This window comes from Eleginops maclovinus, chromosome 17 (assembly GCF_036324505.1).
Source record: "Eleginops maclovinus isolate JMC-PN-2008 ecotype Puerto Natales chromosome 17, JC_Emac_rtc_rv5, whole genome shotgun sequence".
Classification (NCBI taxonomy): Eukaryota; Metazoa; Chordata; class Actinopteri; order Perciformes; family Eleginopidae; genus Eleginops; species Eleginops maclovinus.
In genome coordinates this window covers 553,180-573,938 of record NC_086365.1, presented here as the reverse complement: position 1 = coordinate 573,938, position 20,759 = coordinate 553,180, and the positions used below count along the sequence as shown (strand labels likewise).

The 20,759-nt window shown below is 43.7% G+C and overlaps 1 protein-coding gene across 1 annotated transcript in view; it reads left to right on the top strand.

The window, feature by feature from the left end:
* Nucleotides 1–1,401: 1,401 nt before the first annotated feature.
* Nucleotides 1,402–20,759, top strand: part of LOC134879434 (pleckstrin homology domain-containing family A member 5-like) — a 166,518-nt gene continuing 147,160 nt past the window's right edge. Inside the window, exons 1-3 of the mRNA XM_063905944.1 lie at nt 1,402–1,534; nt 1,656–1,732; nt 2,447–2,504. Coding sequence (XP_063762014.1) covers nt 1,443–1,534; nt 1,656–1,732; nt 2,447–2,504 — 227 coding nt within the window. The 5' untranslated portion in view covers nt 1,402–1,442. The remainder of the gene's footprint in view (nt 1,535–1,655; nt 1,733–2,446; nt 2,505–20,759) is intronic.

Below are 20,759 nucleotides of genomic sequence, written 5' to 3'. Positions count from 1 at the left end.
CAGTGGGCTGAATAATATGTGATACCGGTAACATTACATCTCTGTGTGTTATCAATAACATGTTAGTGGAGCCTCTGCACGGCCCTGTGACCTGCTGTATATGAACGAGTCTCTATGGCAACGTTAGCTCACCTTGTCATTGGTGTGTTAACGGGGATTTGACTGACAAGCTTTCTAAAAGCCAGAGATTCCACAGCTGACAGAGGCTGCTGATCTTCAACACTCTGCCACGAGTCTCTCAACTTCTCGGGGTTCAAGCAGCAGACCCAGAGAAAGTTACCCTGTGTTGCTTCGGCCTGTGTCTTTTTCTTTTCTTTTCTTTTCTCCGAGCCTGCAGCTCTCAATCTCGAATCTGTTTCTGCAGCCCTCTTGACAAATAGTAAACAGGCTTACTGAGTTACTATTCTGCCTGCACAATTGTTCCTCTGGTGTCGGAATGTATCGCAATGTTTGTGAATTCTTAGAAACAAAACACCACATCATTTCGGGTTAAAATGTGTTGTAACTGCGTTACTGAGAATTGTAACGGGTATTATATTACCCACATTTCAGAAACGATGCGTTATATTACTGCGTTACAGCAAAAATTAATACATTACTGTAACTCTGTTACTTTTGTAATGCGTTACACCCAACACTGTTTAGGGTGAACACTTTGTCTATGATCATGTTCAGAGAGACTCATCAGTCTGTAACACAGAGACTCATCAAATGAAAACCTAAAGACACGAGCAGGAATATTTAGAGGACAGGAGGTCTCCAGGCTTTATGTGAACAGCAGCAGCACACAGGGAGTTGTGTGGAAGCGAAGAGCAGGATTAGAATCATCAGAATCTGAATAAACAAAAGACTTTAATGTTAAAAAAAGTTACATTAAAATAAATTTCCGAGTAGAGTATTTTCAATGTCTTGTTATTGTTTGTATTTGTTATCAGACTTAAAGTCAGTGTGACCTTCAGGAGACTGCAGTCCGGCCCCTCACAGTGAGAGAGGCAGACACAAACACCGCATTAAAACAAAGTTTGACAGATATTTTAGCTGGGACTTTGTTTCAGGTGGATAGAATACATTTAGAGTGTCCCTCTTCGGCAGCACGTGTATTACATTATGGAGGTAGAGAAAAAGCAAGTAGTTGTGTTTAATACATAAGTGAAAAAGGGGCAAAAGTATATAGAATAAAGGGGAAATGAGCATAGACCAAGTTGCAACATCACTGTTGTTAGGCATATCAGTAAACTGGTCACAGCAAAAACAAAGCATGTGTGGCAAAATAACCCCCCCCCCCCCCCCCCACGCCTACCCTCACTTGGCAGAAAATCATTAGAACTTCTTTATCCTCTAGGCGCGCTCCCATCTCCTGTAAACGGGCGCGAGACTGTGCGTGCGCGCCCTTGGCTCGGCGCCGCGCAGCCCTGTAGTAAAGCAGCAGAGCTCAGAGAGACATGGCGGCGGATCCTCAGCCGGACTGGCTCTCCTGCCTTCCCTCTTCTTGGAGTTATGGGGTGACTCGGGATGGACGCATATTCTTCATCAAGTAAATATGACGCGGAATCACGGATTTATGGATATGCAGTGCTTATTGCTCCACGTATTTTTCCTGTTTGTCTTTTTTCGGGTTCTCTATTCACCTTTCCCCCGTTTTCTTCCACCAACAGCGAGGAAGCGAAGAGCACAACCTGGCTGCATCCTGTTACTGGAGAGGCTGTGATCACAGGACACAGAAAAACTCCAGGTAAACATCCGAGGGGGCTTTTCCTTCAATCCATGCCAATACACGCACGTACACACGCACCCAGCACCTGGGAAATGTTCTTCACGCGCCAGGGTGGAAAAAGGGGCGACCAGTCTCTAAGAGGGGGACGGGGAGGGAGGTTCTGCAGCAGAGCAACAGCCTCTGCTCCTCCGCTCCGCTGGCGGACCATTACGCACAGCGCCCCCCCCCCTCCCGACCTGGGCACTTTGCGACACACTTTTTAAAAGTTCCGTCACGTAGGCGAGAACAGATTTTGGAGCCGATTCCCTCCAGTGACATATGACAGATCTGTGAGTGAGGAACGTGCTGCAGTCGCGCGCTCAGTCCGCTCACAATGCAGTGCGGCAGCGCGACGTTCTGAAATAAAGGCTCATCGGAAGAGAGATGTGATGAGAAGCACGGTCACATGCACAGCAGCTCTCACCCAGCTGTATGCTCTGCACTGAGACACACTGACACACACACACTGACTGAGTAATCCTACAGATCTGCTCCGGGGAATAGGGAGGGGGCGCGGGAATGCATTAAAGGGCAAATTAGCTATTTGTGGTTCCGACACTGCATTGCTGCCCAGGTGTGTGTGCGTATGCGCCTGTGTGTGTGTGTGTGTGTGTGTGTGTGTGTGTGTGTGTGTGTGTGTGTGTACCTGTGTTTCTGAGTCTTGTGTTTTGTTTTACTCTCCTGTCCTCACAGATTTACCAACAGGATGGGAGGAAGGATACACGTTTGAGGGGGCTCGCTGCTTCATCAAGTGAGTTGGAATGTGTGGTGGAGAGAGATTGATAGACTGATGGATGATGGGGGGGGGGCTGCTTTGTTTGGTCGGCAGCACAGAGATTTCCCTCAGCCTCTGTGCCCTGCTGGAATTCATATATACCTCTGTTTACACACACACACACACACACACACACACACACACACACACACATACACACACACACACACACACACACACACACACACACACACACACACACACACACACACACACACACACACACACAATTAATGTGATTGGATAGCTACACTGCCTTGTCTTCTCATGCTGCTGTTGAGGCTTTCTGTTATCAGCTGTGCTCTTGCCCTTCACCTCTCCCTCTCTCTCTTTCTCTATCTTATAGAACCACAACCACACACACCTTCAGTTGCACACACACACAGGCGCACGCACACACACACACACACACACACACACACACACACACACACACACACACACACACACACACACACACACACACATACCCCTAAAGAGGGATTTGCTCAGGAACAGGTCTTCTGTCAGTTGGACGCTAGTTTGACAAGCAAGTGTGACTCACAGGCTGCTGGGCTGAACAGGCTCTACTTGTTGGTGTGTGTGTGTGTGTGTGTGTGTGTGTGTGTGTGTCTGCACGCACACACATTCAAACTCACACTGTCTCTGAAGTTGTGACAAGGCACTTTCATTTGTTCTACCTACTTTTCCAGCTAGTTCCCTGCTCCTGCTATCTGTGGCCATTTTGAGAGCAGCAGCTGACACATACGCTGAGCTAATATAGCTGCTCTATAAATAGCCCAGAACCGCTGCTCGTTGGTATGTATGAATGCATGCAGCACGTGCACGCATGCGTGCGCACGGACATGTAAATATACCACAGAGACACGAGTACCCACATGCTAACACTGACATGCAGTCTGATGCTGCTCCGTCCTGCTGCTGCACAGCTCTCTGCGGGACAGGTGGACAGCTGGGAATGCAGCTGGGTCACATTAAGAGACGGTGTACATGTCAGCTGAGAGTGACATGGAAGGATTAAGCAATTCAGAGGGCTACATGCCATAAAACTTACTGTTGGGCCAATGGTGACCCCCGAGAACCTCTGGCCCTCAGCGTTGTGTATGGCCTGTTGCCTCATGCTTCCCTGCCAAGTCTGAGAACCCAACATGTATTAGCCACACACTCGCTTGGGGCCAATCGGGATGTGTTGCAGAACTCCATATAGGCTGACATCCCAGAATAAAGGCCTGACAGAATTGGTGGACAGTAATTGTACATTTGTAAATCTGTCTATTGATTGATTTGTGAGAAATGTGTTGATTTTGAATTTCAGTCACTGGTGGTTTTCTGGTTCTTGCTGACTTGCACTGGACTGGATCCATGCTGCCACATCCAGTCCTGAATACAATGAGCAGCATTTGACTCTGAACAAGTGGACCAGTGTCATATTCCCAGAACAGCAATTCATCATCACAACTTCTTCAAATCCTTCAGATTCCTGCAAAATTCCTGCTCAGTCACTTTTCTATCAGCCCATTATTCCAGTGCTGGCCTGCTGCGCTCTTACATCCATGATGTTGGCGCCCCCCCCCCCCAGGCTCAGCCCCTCAGAGCATGGGTCACCTGCTCTTGTCTTTGTTGATCATTACATTTATATTGAAGATGTTTTTATGCTTGGTTGTTGGTTCGATTGATAGCCTCTTAGGATTGCTCTACTCTGCAGCTGGTGTCATCAGACCCATCCCATGGTAACAGGACTCTCATCACTTTTTAGATTATGATTTTCAACCACAAAGATTGAAACACTCCTGACTTCAGAGCGTGCAAAGCCCCAGTGGAGTGTGAGAAAGAGACCTTTTCTGCCTCTTGTTTCTGCTTTGGGACTTCTACAGTCCACCCCACGGTTGTTTCAGGGAGAACTGAAACAAGCTGGGCTGGCTGAGCCACATTTTCTGTTTGGTTGCTGCATGTTTCACAGTTTTCAGAGCTACAGAGCTACTGCAATGTCTTCCAAGTGTTTCTTTGATTGCCAATATTTTGAAGTGCTTCCAAGGTGTTTCTCTTGCACAGCGCACTAATTGCTCGAACATTCACCCAGAGCACGTGAGAAGTTTTGGCTTGGAGTTAAACATGGCAGCCTCTCATGTCTCAGAATACTTCTCACGTTCTCTGAGGTGAGCATGGCACAGTGTGGTTCTGAGGGAAATGAAAACCTGTTAACAGCGTGTCACCTGGCTGGTTATGGAGGAAATGTTCTGTGTTAGCTGCTCACTGCTGCACTAGAGAAGAGTGGCAGTCATGATCGTGATAGGATGAGACAGCTGTCAATCAAGGCAAACAGGCTCCTAAACCTAGCCTGTTTTTAAGCATTAATATCTTCTTATAGGAACAGTAGCTCTGCTGGTCTCTGACTGCAGGTACAGAGTGGGCCCATGCTGACCGGACTTTCTGGACCTTACACATTGGTCGAAAGTGTAAAACAACAAATCTAAAATAAAGGATTACATAATTCCTACTTTTTTTTTCTTTTGACCTTTTGGCATCCACACGTTCTGTACATGCTCATGTTTTGGGTCAGTGAGCTAGCTCTGGGCTATGTCGGCCTGTATTTGGTCACACTGTATCCAGATGACCTCCCATGAAGGTTAAAGTCTGATTAAAAAGGACTGGGGATTTTCATGATTGGCTTCTACAGTATGTCAGAACATTAAGGAACATGGATGAGACTTTTAGAGGAACTGGGACTTCCACTTCCACCATTCATCTGATCCTAGAATCAGGTTCAAATGTCTTTAACATACATGGATACTCTCACATCCACCTTTTTATTTGAAACTACGTCAGATGTGCTGTGTTGTGCAGTGTTAGTAGAATAATGTTTGAAATCACAAATAGATGAACATGTTTAGTTGATGTTTCACCATCAGATGGAAAGGTTGGTCCTGACCGAGATTTAAAGGATTGCCCCTCTGTGTCACAGGCTGCAGACTCGTTTCTCGCCTGACATTTCCACGGTGCAGCTGGTGAGCAGTAGCAGAGGATGATGGTAATAAGATGCAGAATTTGGGGATGTGTAGTGTTGGATACAATCCAATAAAAATGGGTAACGTTGCTGTCAAGCTGTATGCAAACATGGCTGAATAAACACACAGTTCATCATTCAGTGGGTAAAGTGCTCGCTATAGAGGCCACTGCATTTGTTCTCCATTCATTCATACAGGTTTAATGCCTCCCCCTACTGCACCCCCACTCTCATTTGTCAGTGTACTGTATATGACTTTCATGAGCTGCACAATAATGTCTCATGGCAGTGTGTATGATATCCTTACACAATAAAAAGGAACCGGTATGTTTCCTGGTTCCCCATGGCTTTGAAAATGATATACCCGAGATACAGCAAAATCTGCACATCTCATTCTAAATTCAGGACATAACAATTCTATGATTTAAAAAAATAGATAACAACCAGTTGATGGTAAAGCCTGCTGAAGATATGGTTTGGGTCAAAATATTTCAAGTTTGAGCTTTAATCCAGTGTGTGGATATCCTCCCTTCAGGCTGTGTCCAGCAGCTCCATAGCTCTGTCTGCGCTCTCTCCACCCAAACCTCTCCTCAGCCTGTCCGTCACCGACACATTCTAACCGAGCAGGAAGTTGGTGCTTAGAGTTTTTCCAGACTACCTTGAAGAAGAGATGTTGTTTCTGTATAATTGATGATTATGAACAAAGAGCGAGGCCCTTCCATCGCATGGATTTAACTGGAGAGACTTTGAGCCCTTTACAACTCCACCTGCTACGACTTGAGTGTCAAAAATACTTCAGTTTATAATCCATCAATTAATAATGACTTTGGCAGATGTGGTTTGCCTTTTTATCAAGAAGCATATAATTATTAGAAAGGTTTGAGTCTCCTAGTCGTAGTTGAATCTTGCATTATGGCGAATGATCTATAGTTATCTATATATTATCTATATTATGTATTATATCTAAAGTGTGACCCAGACCTGGGCCTTAAAGACCGGATATCTCTGCCTGTGAGTCTAACAACACCCTTTGTAATGGATGTGCAGAAGTAACAGTAACTGATTCTCTTTTTTTTTTCAGTAAGGTTTGGTCATTTGTACCGCTGCCCAGGAGGTTCTGATTGGGTTTGACTGTCATCAGGTGTGTGTGTGTGTGTGTGTGTGTGTGTGTGTGTGTGTGTGTGTGTGTGTGTGTGTGTGTGTGTGTGTGTGTGTGTGTGTGTGTGTGTGTGTGTGTGTGTGTGTGTGTGTGTGTGTGTGTGTGTGTGTGTGTGTGTGTGTGTGTGTGTGTGTGTGGTAGTTTCACTCTGCTGGACGGTTGACATCATCCTAATTGGATTTGATCTGGAAAGATTAGGTATGCAGCAGAAAGATATTATTGGACTGGTGACAAACGCCTTTTCATACACTCACCTCCCACCCAGCAGCTTGTGCATTTTTAAGTCCCGCCCCTCCTTGGTGGTGAGGGGGGCGTGTGGAAGGGCTTGGTTGGTGCAGTAATGACTGATACAGCATCAGAAATGATAGGACTGTCGCTCTGCAGGATGAGCCTGACTGATGGAGAGATGGTGCACTCTGGGCAGTCATGGAGGCAGCATGATAGAAGACAGCAGAGCACAGACATGTCACCTCTAACCCAGGGACCTGTGACTCTATATTCTGTTCTGGCTGTTGTGTCAGTCCACACTGAACGCACCGTAAACACCGGTCAGATGCTCTGTCTTTTTGTCTTCTACTGATGCAGCCTCTCCACTGCATGGGAGGAAATGTTGGTGTTAGTGTGCATCTACCCTGACTTGATTCACTTTGCCTCCCAGCATTTCATTTTCCAACGATAGCACCACCAACACGAGACTACTACATCCTTTCCGAAACCAAACAAACAGAGGAACATCTGCATGTTCATTGTCAGGCATTGTGCACAATATACATTTGCAATTTAGCCATTTGGTTTAGCATCTGGGATGAGTTAAAGAAAGAAAGGTGATTGCTTTTGTTGAGCTTGCTGTTAAGAAAAGGTGGGTTTTTGCAGGATGTCCTGTGATGTGCTATTGACATCCTCTCAGAGCTCTCAGTGCTCTGCAGAGTTTTATCTCCCCCGGTTAGTATTGGCTCAGCTCACTTGCAACCTTGGCTTTAATTGCAGAATGCAACTTAAAATATGACTTAGCTTTTCTATTTTTTATTTAGCAATTGTTATGCTCACTTCTGCTCCATAGAGTTCTTTAATGGTCATGTTGTTTCACAGTGGTAAGGGGTCGCATTTTCACCCTGGCTGCTTTGGAACCTGATCTCCTGACTCTGACATAAAGCTGACCTTTGACATCTGTATTAGGACAGCTAACAAACAGGCCATAATTTGAGAAGCTTGTGTAGATAAATGAGGTCAAGAGGCTTTCAGAGACAGATGAATACAGAAGTAAGAGAGGGATAGAGGGATGAAATGAGAGAGAATCAGTGTAACCTGGAGCTGACATTGAGAAGAGGTAGGGGTAATCTGTGTCTGCCTATTTCTCTCTTCCAGTCCAGAGTGTTTCATGTCACCTCTCGTCAGTCCGTCTGTCTGCTTTGCAGCAGCTCAGTGCTTTGGGAACACCACAAATGAAACAGTCTCAGTTCAATAAAAACAATGTATCCGTGTAGCTTCGTGCGCCCCAGAAAACCCAATGAACTGCAGCCACTGCAGCAGCAGCTGATTCTGACTCACTGTGAGAAACTCAGTGATGCTCTGCAAGACAGTAAAGCGCTGAAGGAGGGGAATTCTTCTTCATGTGTGGTGTATGTGCATGCAAGGTTATAAGGAAGTTGTTTTTCTTTTGAATGTTCCATTGATTAAAGTGCTGATTTCATACTTGAATGTGAATACTCTCTAAACCGAATAGACTGACAAAGGAACTCAAACAGGTTGGGTGTGTGTGGCACAGGGGAAGAACAAATGCACAATGATACATATCTTTTCATTTCTTTAATAGACAGCAGTTAACTATCATTATAATATAAGGAACATTTCATATTTCTGTATGACACTGAGCACTTTCCCAGAAGGCAACACTTTCCCAGAAGGCAACAGGTAAAAATGAACTATGCAATTCAAGAGCCACTATGAAACTAAAAAATAGAATAATAAAAAATAAAACGTGTGCATTATTAGTAGTGATGGTTGTGAATGGAGGTAATGAATGAATGTGTTTCCATAAAGCAGAGCAGGGAAACATGAGCCAAAAGCTGTAGTTCCTCTGCTGGCCACTGGAGGCTGTCAGATGTTGGTCTCACTTTCAGATGAAGTGAGACGAAGCAGCAGCTGTGGTTTGTAGCAGATCTGACAAAGGTAAACTGTGGCCCTGGCGATGCGTCTCAGAGTCTGCTGGTTCCTCATTGTTTCTGACTTCACATGCTGCAGGGATTTCATGACGTAAAATATGTTTTTATACTATAAAGCAGCAGGCACAAATACTAAGAATCCCCCACATCCAGTCATATACCAGTGTGGACTGGTTTGCTCACTGTTCTTCTGTGCCGACTCTGGCTTAAGAATGATGTGTAAATTGACAGTGGTTACATTTGAAAGCAACCACATCCACATCCATCGCGACGATATTGATTGTTTGTGCCATTCACAATGGCCCTATCCTATGACAGTAGAGACAACAAACAGGGTTGGTCTGGCCACAGGCAGGTCTACAGTCTCTCACATTTCATTCCCAATTCCCAGTGTGACTGACGCACACACCGATGTGCTCGCTGTGCTAACTTTAGCTCATTTAGCTAATGGCAAATTGCTAAATGTTTCTGGGCAGAACTTGAGCTAGATAACTTTTTCTCCAAATGACAGTATGTGACACAGGCTCCATACTGTGTGTTCTGCATGTGACCGGACCATGAGTCCATTACTATGACTGATATGAATACCATATGCATTTACTTGCATAGCTAATGCACTTGCATGTCTATGCACATACATATGACAGTTGTATGCAGCTCCTGGGGGAGCCCAGCAGCATGCAGGGACACATTCATGAGCAGAGAACAGGTTTTTAGAGCAAACAAGGACAGGATAATATCAGTAATGGATGTGTCTGGTATGATTGAGCACCGTTCTCCTCCCTACTCCTATTGTTGGCAGCTGGTATCAGAACTGAAACTGAATCTGCACATAATGTAGCTTTTGTAAATCCATATATACTGGATAATAGATGGAAAAGATGAAAGTGACAGATATACAGTGGGAATTGGAGGGGGAGTACTGACATGACGACTACCCCTCCTCTCTTTAATTGTCAGTTCCAGGTGAGACTGTGATTCTCTTTCATTTCATCCCTGTGTCCTTTCCGCTTCATTTTTTATTCATCTGTCTGTGTATTAGCACAGCGCTGAGTATCATGGGGATGTGCAGCACAGCTAGGCTTTGAAAAACTCTCCTCCTCTTTCATCTCTAAATGCTTCAGGGAAAATGACAACTGCACAAACCAGCCCCTGCTGTTTTACTGTCAGAGGTCAAAGGTCAGTAGCGTGTCAGAGTCAGTATTCCAAACAGCCAAGGTGAAGCTTTTTCAAATTCCCTCTCATTGTGTCTCTTCTACGCAGCGTGTTGCAGCCCATGACTCAAGCTTTATGCTGACACAGGGAAAATAAAAACCAAGACGCATTGCTACACCGAAGAGGAAGTCCTTGCAGTGACTCGTCGTCGTCTGTCTGCTGTGTTTCCAACCCTATTCATTGCTTCTTATTTTGTTGAGAGACCTCTGGTGTTAGGTCTGCAGCGGGATCTTCAAACATCCTGTCCTCCTGTCACACGGCCACAGCTTCTGTTGAGGCTGAGCGTCCTGAGAGAGGAGTCCCAGAGAGTGTGGAGTGTCTTCTAACTTGTGGTATAAGGGTTTTGATTTAAGGATCTGAATACCTGGCACTATAGTACCCAGGCCGTATTTGTGAAGATTGTTTTTCTATTGGGAATATAGGAAGATACATTTTAGGTTTAATGTCTGTTGCTGATTGGCTATATTGGAGGAACTGGAGTATAAAGTTACAACCTATCTCCTCTGCATGAATGTCAACTTTTTAAAACTGTTTATTGAGGCAGTAACATACATTTCCGGGTTAGATATTCTTGTATTTACCGGGCTGATGATCAGTTTGTGTCTCTGAAAGCAGGATATCTTAAATTGTGCTTCAGCAGTTAATATGCTGGACTGAGTTAAATTGATTTAGGGAGTGATCCAGATCTGGGAGTTCCACCATCAAACATTGATTGGCCAATAACTGTGAAACTATTGGAGATTCAAGGCTGGATTGTAATTCCTATCAAATATTTGCAAAATCATGGAATGAATGTATCTTCAAACTGCAACACTAGGAAGGATGTGTTCAGGACGGGTAAAGCAGGAAGCTGATTCTGTTTTCCTCCTACTCTGGCTCTGCTGACAGTCGACAGCCAATCAAACTTTTGACCTTGATGCAGGAGTGCTCTCAGCATTCAGAGTGCCCCAAAAACCTGGCTAACCACATTTCATCAGATGCTCAGGGAGCGGAGGCCTCAGATTGTTTATGTTCGCACCAGCAGATCCCAAAGCTAATTCCCTGTATGTGTACCTGTTCATAAACTGGATTCTGATTCTGACTCTAATCAGGCCACACTCCTACCATATACCCATACACACACATGTGTGCATGCACATGATGGTGACTGTGTATCCTTCCCTACTTTAACCTTGCACATGCTCCAGAAATGAATGTGACGGTGAGATAAGATCAATAGCAAATCATAACCAGCCCATAACAAATGGTGGAAAGATATGAATGTTAATAGAGGATGTAACCACTGATGCTAGTAGTGCTGTGATCTTATCTCCAGTATAGTGATCCCATTGTGCCACAGTGGAAGTTACATTTTGCACACTCTAAACTAAACATTTTTACAAGCGTCCGAATAATAAGCAGTTATGAAAAGGTTGAAGAAAACTTTTGGTCCATATACTAGTATAAAATATAATATCGAGGATAGTTATATAAAGACGTTGTATAAGATCACAGTTGAATATATGTAAATAGGGATGCACCGATTGCAAAAATGTCGGCTGATGCCGATTTTAAGAATAACATTTTTGCTGATAACATTTTTACCCTTTAAGAGAGAGAGTGGGGGATACGTGTGTGCATGTGTAAGCGCGAGAGAGGTTGAGCGAGCCATGGTAAGTTTCTGGAAGTTAACAGGAGTAGCAGCAAGTATAACAAAGTCACAAATCTATACGACGGCCTCCCAAGAACACTGAATGATGGATTTAATTTACCGATCCTCCAGACACCCGGTACACGGGGCAGAAGTCCTGCAGCATGCGCAGCGTGCAGCAGCAGCTCCTCACAGAGGAGAGGAGACGCCCCCCCGAATGACTTTAAAGTTACGGCAGACCTACAGTCACTGTTCTAATCCTTTAAAATGATGCCCTGACTTCAGATTTGGTCCGTCAGATTTAAAAACAATGACGCTAATGCGACTTCTCCCGGTCACGTAGCAAAACATAAACATCGGCGACTGCCATCGGTGATGTCACCTTATTTTGCCGATGTGCCGATGGTGGTAAATAGGACTAACATCGGCCGATGCCGATGTCTCACCGATGTATCGGTGCATCCCTACATGTAAACATTTCGGTTGTGGTCTTGGGTTGTGTATGTCCTAAATCGCCAGACTTTGTTGACATTTGGATTCAGGAAGAGCCTCTAAGTGTTTCTGGTTTCCTGTTCAGTGTTAGCACGACGGTAGCAACACTCAGCACTGTATCAAGAGCTTCCAAAGCTACCGTACCGCTCTGTTGATACTTCATAGAAACGCCTACATGATGAGCAGAAAACTGTCCCTTTATAGAGATATCTTACGTAACAGGAAATGTCTACACAAAAAGCTTTAAAACCTGTTCCTGTGTTATTCCTCTTCTGCTCATCCTCTTTAAATCCTCAGTGTTGTTCCCACACGCTAGGATTATTTCATCAAGCATGTACCGTGATAATATTTCAGATGGAGTGAAGGCTTCTTCTGCCTCAGCCTCTCAAACTGCAGGCTGGATGTCGGTGCTGCTGTGTTTTATTCAAGTCATCCAGCTGAGGACATAAATCAGGATAAGGAGTGTGTTGAGTGGACTCTTGTTTTGATGTGCTCTTCTGTTTTAATATTTTCTTGCTCTTCATTTGATCTCAATGAAGTACACATATTTAGGACAATCTGCCACTTCTTGCCTACATAATTGATGGCCATGCAATTTGTTAATATATGGATATTATTTAGGATCAGTTGCCCAAGGAAATCCTTCTTCTAATGGAATCTAGCCATGCAGATATTTTGTTTTTGATTATGCCTCTGCGCGGGCATGGTGTTCTCAACATTGTATTAACAAGATAGCTCAGGAACGCCTTGATGAAATTTCTTCAATTTGGCATAAACATCTTTCATGCCTCCTGATGAGCAGGACAGCACCAGGACAAAGGGAAAGCTTGACCTGTGCGCTGCTACAGAGGAGCATGACTGTGTTGAACAGAGCAGAGGGTTCCGTCAGGCGGCAGTTGATGAATACGTTTCGAGCAGAAGCAGCTCGGCTCAATGTATATAGAGACGGATGACCTTGAATGACCTCTCCTGGGATCCTCCATTGTTTCCATTGTAGGTTTGTATGATGTAGGGTCTGTTTGTGCCTAAACCTGCGCCCCTGTGATTATCATTACTTGTTTTGTGTGTGTGTGAGGGGTGTCAGGCTGGAGGGGACTGTAATACAGACACACATGGGGGAGAACAAGGAGAGGACATCTACACACTGCTCCTGTCTCACTACAGCTTTAACCCCAGAGATATTTAGTTCACGAGGAGAGTAAACCTGCACATTATGCAACAAATACATCGAACATGAGATTGTATAAATTGATGCATACCTAAGTTATAAGCACATTTAAGTTTTATACGACATTCTACGATACGAACTGAAGTTGATGTAATAATATCCCTGCTGTTACATTATAACAACACATCATTTCTATGTAGAAGATCTCTAATCTACAGCGATTCACACAGAACCTGCTGGTGTGTGAATGTGAGTGTCAATCATGGATGGCTTCTCAGTGATCCTCAGGAAGTGAGGTCAGAGGGATCAGAGGAAACACACTCATCTGTTTCCTGTGCAGATTCTTACCCTCCCCCCCACGCTGCTTTTGAACGCAGCTTCTCATTTTCACCCTGTCCTCCATTCAGGTCAGGACACAGTGTTGTGCTGGCTATACCAAACACACACAACAAATATCTGTGTGGCAGACTGTTCCTTCTGCCCACCCCCCCCAAATATCCTCTCACATGTGTTGTTATTGTTAACCATTTTCTCTGTTAAAAAAACACAAGGACTCTCCTTATATGCTGTTAATCCGTTAATAACACTAACATAACTAGAACATAAATCATTTATTCTGAAATACTTTCCCTCAAGCGGCACAACAGATCACCAGCGAGCACTCCGGTTACCATAGCAACCTATTGGATTGAGGAGTGTGATTTGAATGCATCTCAGAGCAGTCTGAATCTCTACACAGAACACAGTGGTCCATCCAGCACACTGCCGTTACTGAGTGTGTTCCAGTCTGATCACAGGAGTGGGTCCACAGGTAAATCTCATGTTGACACAATCCTCTCCTGCCAGGTAGCGCTCAGCTCGTCCCTCTGTTCCCACATCGGTGTACCAGAGAATTAGGAAGGGGAAGGTTAAGGCTGTGGCCCAACAGCTCCTCCTCCCTATGTAAGTGGCTTGAATGCTCGCTGAAACGGGTCCTTAGCTGGTCCGTTCCAACAGAGACCTCAGCTGCAGATTGCAGATGTCCTATCTACCTGGGGAGGGAACACTAATGTGCTCGTCAGATACTCATCTCAAAGACTCGGGGACCACCACATGCTTCCCTCAGTTGCTCCGTTGGATGATAAGGTCATCCAGGTTGGAGCTTGCACATGCGACAGAAAAGTGAGAAATTGGTACAAACCATTATCTGAGAAGAACACTTTCTCTCCCCGGATTCTGGTGAGTCTGCCAGCCACTCAGGTCCAATCCAGTGTTGTAAGAAAAATAGGCAGTGACAAGCTGCTCTTAAACAATTAAATTAAAGCATGATATAGGATATAATAACTTTTTCTGTATTTAACTGTATTTCAAATAAATAAGGTTTTCAGTAGCCTAAATCATGGCAGCACACAGGATCCTCAGCACAGAGCAGAAACCTCACCCTCACGTGCTGTTTATGACTCATGTGCAGTTTGAAGAAGTTCCCACAGTGTGAGAAATGATTTTCCCAGTCAACTTTAATATGACGTGCAGAAACTTGCACATACCTGCTGGCAGACAGCTGTATTTTTCTGCTGATGAAGCACTGTTTCATCAACCTGCCAGAGAACCACCTGTCCCCTCCCACACGCCACTCACAGCAAACTGTAGTCATCCTGGCAGTAACAACAACATTTTGATTATTATACTGTTGAGAATGCGGAGGATGACGAGTCAGCAACCTTGGCTTGTGGTAACTGAGGCACAGTCATGTGTCATCCTGCCTGTTGTTGAGGCAGCGTGTGACAGCAGGAGCTTTGTCCTGATTCCTGAACCAGCTTTACTGGGCAGAACAGTCCTGAATCACCCGGCTGGCTGCTCCACTCCGGCCTGACGCAAGAGCTGCATTATCTGTGTTTTAGGGAGAGAAGGAGCAGGAAAACTGTAGTCTGTGTCTGATTGCTGGTGTTGTTTATACCATTGAACTTATTATTGGGTTTGGAAATTATGTTGTTCGATAAGCTTATAAATACGAAACGTCAAAGTCTGTTTTTCATTGGAGATTATTTTATACTAATGATTCTTTAAAAAATTTGCATCAACCAAGTCAACAACTCCCAAGGTGCATTTCAATAAGAAACATCCGATCACGGTGCTTAAAACGCTCTTATTATTAAATAACGAGCTGATGTGCAGTGGTCAGTGTTTCACAGTGACTAAAGTACTAGCATGCCATACCCCTCACTCTCACGGGTACTCACAAGTATTTAGTGCCAAACTTATGATAATTAATTGAGACTAGAAGTTTATGAATAACATAGCAGCACTGTTAAATAATTCACAAGACTCCTTTGTTCATTTGTTGGGAATCATCAGTAATGCTTCCTTTAACTCCCAGAGGAACTTGGCAATATGATAAAAATATCCTGTGTGTATTACAGTGTGTGACAGCACGTTAAAGTGTGTTACATTGTGTAACAGTGTGTTACAGCGAGTGACAGTGGCAGGGAGTGACAGCGTGTAACATTGCGTAACAGTGTGTAACAGTGCGTTATGTGATGGAAACTTCTGGAACAATGGATACGAAACTCAGAGAGACACGGTAGGGCTGGAACTTTGATGGCAAACACTGATGGTTTATTCTGAAGTTACGGTCGGAGAATTGACAAGACATTTGCTGCAGCAATGAGTTGACAAAGTGGTTGCCAAACCAATTCTGAAGAACTGTACTACAATACGAGATTTTAACGAGTTCAGATTGTATAATCAACATTCCTCATCAGCGAGATCAGACAAATATGGACCCTGAATCTAACTAAAACTGTCGTCCATGGAAAAGAATGTGCGCCGGGGAAACTATGTTCCAGATAAGAGGGGCTTCTAGACGTCCCTGAACAATAACTATCTCTTGGTAGCTTGTGCTCGGTTATAGACTGGCATCAACAATGCACCCAAGCTGCCCCTCTTTAAAGGAGATAACAGCACCCCAAGGCCGAAAGACCTATGCCATGGGAACGCAGACAGAGGAAGGACAAAATGATGAGCTGTCTCAAAGTTTAACTACCTAAGCCAAAAATTCCCTAACACGTTACACCATGTTACTGTATTTTAAAGCGTGTTATAGTACAACAGTGTGTTACAGTGACAGTGTGTAACTATGTGTTACGGTGTGTAACAGTCTGTTACAGTGTTGAAGTGCAACAGGGTGTAACAGTGTGTTACAGAGAATAAAGACAGAAAAATAAAGAAAATTAAAGAAATTATATCATTCTGTAATTAACAACAGAATATATTGCAATTATCTAGATAAATACATATTTTTTAAACTATTATCAGAAGGCCTGACACAAAAAAACATATAAGTAGATAATGTAATCATGATATTTAACCCAAAAACAATAACTGCATATGGACAGTATGTGAAGGCTCAACTGATCTGAAAACAAGACATGTGCAGTTCCCTAGTATCTGTGAGGTGTATTCTCATTACATCATGTTCTTTAGATTACTACTTTGTTAAAAAAATCTCACATTTATATGAGATAAAATCCTACCAGCAGTGTCCCTAAAACTTTGTTTCAGCTGAAATAATTTTGAATAAGTTTACAATCAAAGTCCTGCAGCAGGGGGCCCATCACAGCCCCCTGTGATGGGCCCCCTCACAGCCCTTCTCCGTGCCAGGATCATCTCCTATCACTCTGCGGGATGAAAAGGTGATCTATAACTTAGGCTGCCCATGATCACAATGATGGGGGGGTCTAAGCGGTTATGGAATGCTCTGGATCCTCTCCAGCTCTGTCACCGTGCTAATGTTCTCAATCTGGATCTGCGCTGAGCGCTTTATTGTGTGTATGCACATGTTTGTCTGTGCCAAACAAACAAAGAAACAAAACAGATAACATTAATAGGATTTTGAGGTGAGCCTGCTCCTCTCAATTGAATAGAGTTTGGTTTATGATTCTGAATTCAAGAGCAGGAGATGGCAGCATAACAGGCTGTTAGTGTGTGTGACTGCTCAGATATTCAGCAGTGAGACTGAGCAGCTGCAGCGCTTCACTGTCACACACACACACACACACACACACACACACACACACACACACACACACACACACACACACACACACACACACACACACACACACACACACACACACACACACACACACACACACACACCACACACACACACACTCTAAGTGGATGATGTGGAGCTGCTGTTATGGAGCCTTGTGTAACCTACCATAAATCGGATGGAGTTAGTGGAGCAGGGTTGTCCGCTGCAGAGTGTGAGGACGTGGGAGAGAACACCCTCCCGGGTGCTGATGATGGTAATGCTCTGTATTGGGCGGTCAGCACCTAGCATACAGTGATGGGGTAGAGTGAAGGAGCAGGCGGGCTGACGGATGTGGAGCTTTGGAATGTTGTCAAAAATGTTCTGATGATTTCAACTGTTTAAACCATAGCAATACCAGAGCAATGTTTAGGATATTGGGGGGCTTTGCACCTCATTGTGATTATTTTGATTTTGTAAATGATTTGCGACAATAGAGGAACATTGTGACGTCACTATTCTTGTTTTCATTGAAAAGCATTATATATTCACACACACATTCACACACTGTTCGCCATGTTTTCAGGAGCACCTCGGTGTTAAATAGCTTGCCCAACACCGACATGACCTTCTGATTAGTAGACGACATTAGCTCAGGTAGATAGCAGCATCTCACAATCTGATTTAGTATATCTGTGGACAGTTAACACATCATCACACCATGAAAAGCATGCTGGGAGCTGTAGTGTTCTCTTGTGTGTCTGTTTGGTTGATCCACAGTCAGATAACCGGAGCACATGAGGGAACAGATCTTAATTCCTTCTGCTTTAATAACGGTTGCATTTAGGTGTTTTCTGTTTACTCTTCATGTAACATTCATGACTAGCTGAAAACTGAATGTTTAACAGGAGCCTGCTGATGCAGTCTGAACACACAGCACACCAGCAGGCAGAGCAGACATTAAATATTTAGCTGTTGCTATGAGATAGCCTTTAGCATACATGTGCAGAGCACACACTCACACGTGTTCAAACGTACAAGCAAGTGATCATCCAGTGGAGCTCAATGTATTTAATGCCACGTAATGAACAGTTCACACACTCAGAGAGCTCGCTGATCATGATCATGTTTCATATTCACCATTCCACGTGTAAGACCAATGAATCCATTCCTAATCTTCGACAGAGAGTTCCACCCGCTGCCATCCCATCTCTGCACAGATTAGCAGGCTGATTCACAGAGGAGAGGGCTTCTCTGCTTCCCCCGCCGCTGGGAGCAAATTATTTCTGTCACCTTGTATAAATTATTTTTAACAAGGACAACCTTAGTGATAGAGTGCGTGGACCTGCAGGTCGTGTTACACACACTGGGTTTGAAAAACGAGGGCAGAGTTGAGCCGTACACCAAAAACATGTTTGTGATTTACAGCAGGCCGCAGAGGACACGGGCGAAGAGGACCATGTGAGGAATGTGTTGTTGCCTGAGCCAAGAGAAGGCTTTCGTGATCTCGGAGGAAAGTTGTTTTGTGATGGGAAAATGCAAAGAATTTTTATAATGTGGCTAAACCCTAGCCTGGTCCTAGGCAGGTACTCTGTTGAAGTTTAAAACTATTGGATCTGCCCAGTGCCACTCTGGATCTGCCATAACCAATCGCTAACGTTTGGTCATGATGTATGTCATGCGCAGCAGCGTTGCCACAACGGATCGAATGGCTTCGCTTGCATCTTTCTCCACCGCCATTGCTGAACTACAACTCAAATTCGCGCACGACCTCAACGTCATCGTTCAAAGCCACTCCCTCTGTTCACTGATTGGACAGGTAAAGATTGGCCGGAGAAAACCCGCGAATATACCGAAAACCCAGACAGAGTACTGAAGGGAAATTGAGCGGAAGTACGTAGGAGGGCGGTGCCAGGCTAGCTAAACCCTCCCCTGAGCATCAATTATCCAATCATAGCTTAGCAAGCATGTCGCGGCACCGTCTCTCTACGTGAGATCTTTCTGTTATCGGCTCCTATTATGACTTAGTTTTTTAACCATCTCGTGGCCCCTCAGATTTGCGAGTTGACCGTTCGGAGGAGCCTGAGCCCTAGCTTGAAAACAACTGGACCAAACAAGCTAAATGTGTATGAAGAATTTAAACTCGCTCCACCTCAGGCAGCTGCCATGCTAACACACTGATGCATTAAAATCTAATAGTGTCGAGTATTACCCTTCATCAGATCCAAGGTCAGCTCAGATATCCTGTATGAGATGTAACTAAAAGTGTCTTTTGCAGAACTCTTTTAGATCAGAGATGAAATGAATCGACCCTTCCTATCCCAGCCCTGCATCATCCTGCCACCGCCTCCTCTCCCATCATTTCTGCTCAATAAAGAATTAAAGTCATAAAACCATCTTTATGAAAAGAAATTAGGGCATATATTTTCCCAAAATGAGATGTAGGTGGGGGGGCAGATCTTCCACTCAGCACTCCCACCAGGTGAAGCGCAGATGTTAGTAAGCAGTGTCCTCATTAGCATTCCCTAATTGGTTAAACAGAGCTGTAATAAGTACAAAACTCCCTGCTCCAACAGCACAGCTTTGTACAGGAAGCAGAGATCCTCCTGTGCACTGTGCTACTTAACATTTCCCTCTTTAGAGAAAGGTTCTTTTTCAATTATTTATCAGTTTTGCACGTTTTTAAATGTTTATTGTTCAGATTTACACTGTAATAAACAACCTATAAGAACTACTCAATAAAAAGGGGGTAACAATTTGCACACACATCTTTTGAGTTGATTTCACACAATATTTAGGTAAATATTACCCAAATTGAACATACAAAACTCACTTTAGGAAATTAGGTGAAGTTTAACTCAATTTGTTTATACATTATTACTAATGAGTAATACTATATTATTACTAATGAGTAATATTTACTCATAATTGTAGGCAGGCAGTTGCTAATTTACTTAATAATTATAAGTAATTATTAATGAATATTACAAATTAAAACTACTTTGGGAAAGGTACTAGTAAATAATATATTGCCATACACCAGATTATTGATCATGTTTTATTTATTGAGATTATTTCAACAGTAAAGTGCTTTTAAATTATAAACACGTTGAACAATATTTCTTCAAAATAAGATTCTTTTAACAGCAAAGTGTGTTTCAATTGTAAACACTTTGAGCAGGATCTTAAATATAGTCATAAAATGAGATCATTTTTACAGTAAGGTGCATGAAAATTGTAAACACTTTGAACAATATCTTCCAAGTGCAATTAATCCAGTAAGCAGAAAATGTTGTGTTTTCTCCACATCACGTAATTTTGTGTTTGTGTCACTCGGCAATAAAACAAGTGAACATTCAAATCCACATCCATTTCAGAACAAATTGTTT